Source organism: Nicotiana attenuata, unplaced genomic scaffold (genome assembly GCF_001879085.1).
Source record: "Nicotiana attenuata strain UT unplaced genomic scaffold, NIATTr2, whole genome shotgun sequence".
NCBI lineage: Eukaryota > Viridiplantae > Streptophyta > Magnoliopsida > Solanales > Solanaceae > Nicotiana > Nicotiana attenuata.
Window position 1 is genome coordinate 241,546 of NW_017671601.1, and position 9,212 is coordinate 250,757.

Consider the following 9,212-nt stretch of genomic DNA (forward strand, 5'->3'; position numbering starts at 1 on the left):
CCTTCTAATGCAAAAAGAAATACTATTCTCTCCCACATTTTTTTTTTGTGCTGATTTTGAATTTATTTGTATACTTAATATTTTTTTTTTACACAAAAACAAGAAAAAATGAAGAAAACAATAAATTACTCAAAAATTTAAGCCCAAGACTGATGTCTTTCAAAATGTGGGCTTGGAACAACAATTCTAACCTACCCCATAATTGATTCTTATCCACGTTCTTCTATGCAAATAATTATTTATGATTTTTTATTTCAAATATTCATATTAAGCCAAGTGGCAACCTAATAATATGTTTGGCATTGCTCAAGATAATTGGCAATATTAGGATAATATAAATAAACAATATAATTGTGAAATGCTTAATTTCTAGAATTAATTTGATTAATTTTGCTAACATGATTGTGAAATGCTTAATTTCTAATTACATTAGACGTGATTTTTTTTAAATGATTTTTTGTTGCTAAGTTATGTGGAAGTTGGATGTAATTTTCTAACCATTAATATGAAAATTTGCAAATTATTCAAGCGGTAAAATGCCTTAAAAAGTTAATTTAATATTTAATGATATACAAATAAAATTGTGCACCATAGTAAGGTTTTTTGGTCGGCCAAAATATTCTCCAAAGGATATATGTCTATCAAAATAGACAATTTTTTAACCTATTAATTATATTCATACCGATCTGCTTTTATATTGTTGCACCAATATTTATCAGTTGACGGATTTATATAATAATATTATCTATTATTTCATGAAGAAAGCAAAAAGATGATAAATATTTTTATTGCAAACTTTATCCTGAATTTCTTCAAGTACTTAAATAATAAAATTATAATTCAAGAAAAAATAATAGATCCAGTGCACTTACATATTCATAAAATAATATCTTTTATATACTTTTTTGTGTGTATAGTATTTTTCCAGTAATATTTTTTATGAAAAATTATACTTAATGTTGTGGGTATAAATAAAAAGAACTTATGTAAATTGACCGATTCTAACGCCGTTGATAAACGTCCACCCGAAACTAGGAAGTCTGCCTTTGAGTATGTTATAAGGCAAACTTGCTTTCATCGCCGGAAAATAACGAGAGTCTCAAAGATGGCGGCGCCGTCATGGATCCAATCGCTATTGAATCCTCGGAAGAACGTGCTGGCCTCTATGCACATGAAATGCGTCTCCACTCGCCTTCGCAGATATGGTTAGCCTTCTTTTGCTCTCTGCGATTTGCTTTAAATCTACGTGTATTTATCTATTCGCCGTTTGTATTTAGGATTGAGATTTGATGATTTGTTCGATCCAATGGAGGATATGGACATAAAGGAGGCTCTAAAACGCCTCCCTCGTGAAGTTGTGGACGCTCGACACCAGCGTCTTCTCCGTGCTATGGATCTCTCCATGAAGCATCAATACCTCCCCGACGATCTTCAGGTTTGAAATGTGTTCCTAATTGTTAATAATTTGTTATTTGATTCGAGTTGACGAAAGAAATATATCTTCAGTGTTATTAGAAGTCGTGCTTCTGATGGAGGGACATTTTCTGGAAAAATTTACACTTTATATACTAGGCAGGCCTTTGAGTTGAAGTTTACTGAAAAAAGAGTATTGAAGTTGAACTTGCAAAGAAGTGTAAATTTGTTGTTTGGAGCAAAAATTACTAACAAAATATGGATTTTAACCCATATTCCTTTTATGTTACATGAACTGTATAGAAAAAGCTCACAGCTTATGTCGTGTCTGAGTTACAAATAAGTAAACTCTTCTCACATTCAGTATCTTGTGTTAGAAAGGGAGAAGCAAAAGTAAGCAGTACCCTTTCTAAACATGACAACTTCCTGTTTCTTTTGAAATGACACCAACTTTGGCAACCGGTTTTGTCTCTTCTCCTTTTATTTATTTATATTTGTCAGGTTGATCCATATGGGTTATTCGGATTTATCTCCTTCATCTTACCGCTTGCACATCGCGGATCAACTCTTATTCCTATCTTTTAACTTTCATACAGATCAACTATATCGTGTAGCCAGAGCATACGTAACAAAGGTCTTTACCTATTAGACACTTCAATCTCAGATGATGTGTGCCTATAAAACCACTCATCACTAACCAGTAAAAAAAAACACATGCACTTCATTCGCTTAACATGGCAGAAATAACGAATGTAAAATAGCCATGTGGCTTTGGAGTCTAGCTAATTAATAAAAACTTTTAAGGAAAAAAGAAAAGATAAAATGATTGTCAAAACTCCCGCCGCCGGCAGCTCCCACCCCCACCCTTCATCTTCTTCCTTAGGAATTAGGATCTCCTCCTTTCTTTTGGAAGAACTCCCCCACCCCCAAACACTACTTCATGTAGTGTCTCCGTAACTCCCTCCCCCTATCCATCTTCTTTTTTGAACCTCCATATTCGCTGGAAGTTCAACACTAACCATATGGAGTGTCGTGAAATGTCAAGAAACAACACATTTGGGGAATACAGTTGGCATCTTGTAATTTGCCAAAGAAAAATTGCGAAGATTAGTTTAGAGCATGAAGATCAGGTGCCAATCTCGTGTATCAATGGCTTTCTCGTAATCTCAATTTGACTTAATTTTCTTGGAATGTCCCACTAAATCGAATCAAAGATGACCATTTGACAACAACTTAGAATAGGAACTGCCAAATTCGATCTCAAGATATCGGTCAGAGTCATGAGGGTATGGCGTCAAAATTACTTACTCCCTCCGTCCCAATTTATGTGGCACCAGCCACCATTTGACTTGGCATGTTGTTTAAGAAAAAAATGAAAACTTTTGAAATTTGTGGTCTAAAATAAGCCTTAGACATTTGTGTTGTCGTAAATCACTCGTTAAGAGTAAAATGAAAATTTCGAAGTTAAATTGTTTCTAATTGTGGAAAGATGACCTTTCTTTGGGACAAACTAAAAAGGAAAGAATTTTTCACCTAAATTGGGATGGAGGAAGTATAATTTTTACGGTTTCACAAAATAACTAGCAGAGGTTAATATATGTACTAGGGGGTTATCTCTTCATGAGTGAAGCCATGCGTTTTAGAGAAGTTTGCGCTTCAAATAATGGTGCACGAAGTGATTCCGGTGAGAATTAGTCAATTCTTTTAGTTTCAGCTTTGAGGAGTTTAATATTGACATTATTGTATATGTAATGCTGAAACTAGTTATTTTAATTGCAATGTATTATTTTACTAAATTCATAGATATTTGATAATTTTGAGTGTCACGTCAATTGTGCGCCTCAATTCAAAGAAGTGTGCACTTCTAGCTTTTCGTTTCAATTTCACGAACCTGGTTGTTTTTGCGCTTTTCGTTTTTAAACACCACGACAAATACATGGTATGAACATATCACACTATTTACTCTTTTCGGATAAAGTATATGTCGTTTCAAATATAAATTATGTTGATGATAGTGTTCATACAACCATATATTAACTCTTATGTTTCACATATTTTTTTTTCTTCGTAATTATGAGTTCACATATCTACTCATTGATTTTATCTATTAGAATTGACATCTGGAATTAAGGCAAACTATTACATTTAATAACTTATGACACATGATTAATAATATAAATGGAGAATACATAGTTTTCTCTCTCACCATGGGGTCCAATGAAACAATCTTTCTGCCTTTTTAAAGGTAGGGGTAAGCTTTGCGTACACACTACCCTCCCCATGCCCCACTTGTGGGAATACACAAGGTTTGTTGTTGTTATTGGTGGTGGTGGTGGTGTTGAAACTAGCATGTGAATGATGTCTATAACATTATACAACATAAATAAGATGCTCAAATAGTCATAGAACAAATAAAACATGCAACAAGTAAGGCATGTAACAAAGAAGGCATAAAAAGGCTAAACAAACTACCCCAAGCATGGGTAAATCTTGGCATCCGTATATACGCTCGTCACCTTGCATATACGTTACCCCAAATAAATAGCACATAGCAACAATATCATTTTTAGGAAAAATTCTCTATATCGAAGCCAACCAAGGTACTTACCTCTATCCTAGACTAGCTCTATTCCTCAAAATCCGTCTTTTCCGTCTCTAACTCCATCAAACAAGCCCGATCTAGCCCAAAGAATGCTCCACAATATCACGCCAAGTCATAGGACTCAATTCCATAAGCAAAAGATAGGCTTAGGTCAAAGTCAACAAAAGTCGAATCCAAGCCCACATGATCAGATTCCGAAACCAGAGTCAGGAACTAGAGTCAAATTCCGTTAACCCATAACCTCGCGAGTCCAAATATGTTATTAGATTCTCAATCCTAGTCCAAATCATATTCAAATCCTCAAAAGTACTTTTTGATGAAGTATAAATCCTCAAAAGTACTTTCTTAACATTCAAGTAAGAAATTCTCATTTTGTGCTTGAATCCATGTTTAAATGACAGATCTTAGGTTAAATTCATGAAATAAATTCAAATAAGTTCGAATCAGTTACCCCAAGCTCCAAAATGGTGAAAAATAGCATAAAAATCACCAAAACTCCGTATTTATACAATCTTAAGCTTTTGCAGTGCTGGCCTCACTCTAGTTTGTAGAAGGCTGTGCTTTAGACTACACTTCAGTTGAATGAGGGAGTTATGTAAATGTCAAAATGTCGAACGGTTTGAATCACTGAGAACTAGACTTAAAGGGTTACAACTTTCATTTTTGGATTATCCCCAAATTCATTATAGATTGGGAGATATACGTTCCCGAAGTCGGACCAAAAGCTCTCCCGTGTTGCGGATTACTGTGCGGTCTGCACTTCCCCAGTGCTGGCCGCGCTATGGTCCACACTAGGACTTGCAATAGCTACAAAAATTTGTTCCAAATGCGCCAAACACCTCCGAGCCCCTCGGGTCCTAATCCAATCATTTCAACAAGTCCATTGACACTATACAGACATATCCATGGTCTCGAAACACGAAACGAAGCGCATCAACTCAAATCAAGGACCAAAATGAACTTAATGGACTTCTAAGTCTCAAGTTAGCATGCAAGTGTACCAAACCGCTCCCGAGCCCTTCAGGACCCGAACCACCAATATCCGCAAGTCATAAAGCACCAAATGAACCTATAGGAAGTCTCAAATCAAGGAGCGAGGTGCTAGAACTCAAACCAGCCGGTTGGATTGTTACACTATTATCAATCTAGCAATGATAAGTTTATCTCACCTCTATTAGTCACTTAGACGATAGAGGCGATTGCCTATGCCATGTGTGTTCGACATACCTTTCACACTTGGAATTTATGTTTTAGACATAAAAATGATCATTTTTACATGAATATGCAAGAATGGAGAATTAAGTGTCAACTTACATTAACTTCAATAATGTAGGTTTACATGAACATGAGTGGAAAAAGTTAAAATATGAATGGATTAGTATCTTCTCGAACCCAACGACTTGACATGTCTTTATAAGCATCACATGCTATGGGTCTCAGTTCTCATTGCAGTTCTCTACCATATGATGCACAGAGATGTATTTCATGATCACTTGTATATGTACAATATTTCTTTAACAAAATTATACTTAGTGTTAGTATGTTTCATCTTCTCATGGTACTTGGGATCCATTGTGTAGGCTATTGCAGCCTGACTATCACGTTTGTGGTTTTTTTTAACATTTGATGGTTACTGATTCAATAGTACTATCAAACTCATCTAAGTATACCAGATATAAGTTTAAGCCAAACAGCTACTTGTATAGTTGCTAAAAGTGCTACAAATTCAGCTTCCATTGTGGATTAGGCTATGCATGATTGCTTCTTGCTACTCCATGATGTGACACCATTTTTTTATCAAGAATACATATCTAGAGATTGATTTTCTTTCATCTAAATCTCCTGTCCAATCAGTAGAGGTGTAACCTTTGAGTTGTAGATCTTTTTCTTGGTAACACAAGGAATAGTCGGTGTGCCTTTGAATACCTCGGTATCCTTTTAGCTTCTTTCTAGTATTGTTTTCCTGAGTTATATTGATATCTGCTAGCCTAATAACATAACATATATTCAGAATAGCACACAGCATGATATGCATTAGATTACCGGTTGCACTAGTCTAAAGAACTCCTTTTTATTTGGTCCTGCTATTGTGAAGTATGTGGACATATCCTATGGGCTGAAGCTTTGGCTCTGGAAATGGAAGTGTTTATGAGTTGCAATCTTGCGAATCACCATATAAAATCATTCAATAGTCTTCTTAATTATGCGGCAAGGTTATCGGCAAAACCACCATCTGTACGATGAATCATGCAAAATTCTTGTCATTTCTGTCTATTTCTAACTTCATTCAAAGAAGACAGAGTCTGAAGAATGAAATCGCATACCGAGGGGGAACGTTTCTCTCCTTTATCCTTAGGGATTAGATACAAATAAACCCTATGTTCTGATGCCAATGAAGGAGAAAACAGGAACACACAATATATGTTCTAATCTGCATTCGTTCTTGGTTCTTTTGAAATGGAAAATATTTTTTTGAATGGGTGTATTCGTACTTCTTTCACTAGCCAATATTACAATCACATGTATTTGAATATGAACTGTATAGAAAAGGTTCATAGTCTGTCACACATGCGTTACAGATAGATAAAAATATTTGAAATCTGCTTACAAAGAACAAAGACCGGAAGATTTTCAATTTCTTTTGCTGGAAGAAAGAGAAGCAAAAATAGCTAATAATAAATACCCGGTGAAATGATGGAGGCGCACACAAGTTGGTTGGGACACCATCGTTAAAAATATCGCTAAAACGAAAAGAAAAAGCAATATCCTTTATAAACAAGATAACTTGTTGTCTACTTGAACTGTCACTACCATTGGCAACCAATTGTGTCTCTTCTCCTTTTCTTTCATTTTAATTTAATTTTTCTTTTCAAGTTCACCCACATGGGTGACCTGGATTTATTTCCTTCAGAAATTGTATGGTGGCATGAACTTCACTTTAACAAAAAAAGTTCGTGAAAGTTGAAGATTTATGAGTCGAAACAAGTATTTCACTTGAAATACATCTTTATATTTCATATTTTGCTTAAGGTTCAAAATAATGTTTTACTTGAAACCCAGTGTTCATGGCTAAACTAGAATACTGAAATAGTGTTCATCCCCAAAGGGGCTCTAGGTGATCCTACTGAGAAATCGTTAACTTCTTTGAATCTGAGTCGAAAAGATTAGAGAAAAGAGAAAAGGAATGAATGAAATAAGGCCTTTTTTCTATTTGATAGTAGGACCTCCTATACTTGCAGCTTCATTGTTCTTTTTGTTTAGTTTGTAATGTATCTTCCATTTGTGTTTTTCATTTCCAAAATACTAGATGTCTTAATATCATGCATGTGGCTATTGTCTTTGTATATGTCCTGATATAGTTTATGATTCCTGGGTATTTTATATGTACAGGCAAAGCAGACACCATTTAGGAGTTATTTACATGACATGATATCTCTGGTGAGTTCATGTTTCTAACTGGGTGTAGCTAGAGTTATTTGATACTCTTTGATTTCCTTCACAAATGTAGAGTTGATTAGAGAAGCATTTGGCAATTTTGAACTTCATTTTTCTCTTTTTTGGGGATGAGGTCTGTTTTCTGAAGTCCACAGTTCCATATACTATTTCCAATTTTTGTAGCAAGGAGCTACTTGAGAAAGAAAACAATAAATCAAATAATCAAGCAGCACACTGAGAGTTGTTCTTTCCAATTCACTTCCACCACCTTATACAAGTAGCTGCCTCAAGGCAATTTGATAACGCCTGATATTGTCACCTGCTCTGCATAGTAGAAAAAGAATCCTACATCTAATTGATACTCATGTACTTGATATTGGCCTGTAAGCTCCTTTGTTCCTCTCCATCCACCGGACATGGTGTTGGTAATTAAGTTCTGATAAGGCTATTGCTTTCTATGTACTGTGCTTTGTGGCTTTCCGTATTCAAGATGTAGATGAAAGTTTCCAATGTGGGAGTTTAAAGATACTAGTTAAACTATAAACCGTAAACATCAAACTGCATCCTGTTCAAATATCAAGTCTTGTATACATTGGATGTAAGGTGAAACCGGACTTTTGAAATGCAATAGGACAGTAATTTTTGTTTGTTCAAGCTTTGCAGATACTTGACCATTTTTAGCTACTTCCAAGAAGAATGTTTAGTTTAATTTTGAGAAACACCAACAAAACCCCCCCCCCCCCCCCCCGCCCACCACAAACCAACCCAAGATGAAAACAGATACTCCTTTAATTTTATTACTGATGAAGTCAGAAAATCTTCTGCCCCTGAATATGTTTAAAACTTGCCATTGTAATAGTTATTTGAGAATTTAGTTAATATAAAGGGAACTACCTTAAATTTCCTTCTCTGCTAACGCCTTGTCTGAAATTTGCCTTTCTGAAGATAAAGAAGGAGAAGGCAGAACGTGAAGCTTTGGGAGCGATGCCTCTTTATCAACGCACTATTCCCTGATCTGCCACCATCCCTTTGCTTGCCATTTGATTTATGCTGGTAATAATTGGAGCCTTCGTTGGAGAAAAGGTCATCTGGATGTTATTTTGTTGTATTGCGTGGAGGAACATATTGCTTACGCGTGGCTTGTACGGAGCCAGGCCATAGTCTTTGCTCACTAATAAATTTTCTTCTCAACTGCAAAGTTCTGAGGGGAAACTTTTCGAATTCTTTTGGATTTGGCTGCATTAAAAAAGCAGTTGCATGGTGGGAGATATTTATTCACCATGGTATGTCATATTTCTTTTTATATATCAGGTTTATGAGCTTTTCAGATGGCTTGTGAATCAAGTTCCTGGGTGTCTTAAGTCTGCCCAGCAGCAATGTTTTGTGTAAATTTTGTTTCAACACCAGTATCTGATTAGGAAAATTGTCAAATTTATATTGATGTCCATGGTTATTATTGGTATTTGATATTCTGAGCTTTGAATTCCTTCTGCTGCGGTTATGAGGTAGAATCTTGTGCTGTTACAGTGGATTAGCTGTAATCTCTAAGCAAACCTTGCATTCAACAGTGTCATTTTCATCTTGCTGTTGATCTTGGATAGAAGGTTTATCATCATTTGACTGTTCTAGTTTCTTGCAATCTGCTTCCTCCTAATTCCTATGCACTGTCAGGCCCCTGAATTGTCCATAAAGGAATATTAAGCTGAATCTGATTTGTCAATAAAGCAAGATTAAGCTGAATGGCAGGAATATTTGGATCATC

The 9,212-nt window shown here is 35.4% G+C and overlaps 1 protein-coding gene across 1 annotated transcript; it reads left to right on the plus strand.

Annotated features, from left to right (window-relative positions):
* Nucleotides 1-992: 992 nt before the first annotated feature.
* Nucleotides 993-8,769, plus strand: LOC109209223 (cytochrome b-c1 complex subunit 7-2-like). The gene is made up of 4 exons (XM_019372452.1): nt 993-1,205; nt 1,278-1,435; nt 7,406-7,453; nt 8,396-8,769. Exons 1-4 carry the CDS (start codon nt 1,106-1,108, stop codon nt 8,462-8,464), a joined length of 375 nt encoding a protein of 124 aa, XP_019227997.1. The 5' UTR covers nt 993-1,105; the 3' UTR covers nt 8,465-8,769.
* The last annotated feature ends 443 nt before the right edge of the window (nt 8,770-9,212 follow it).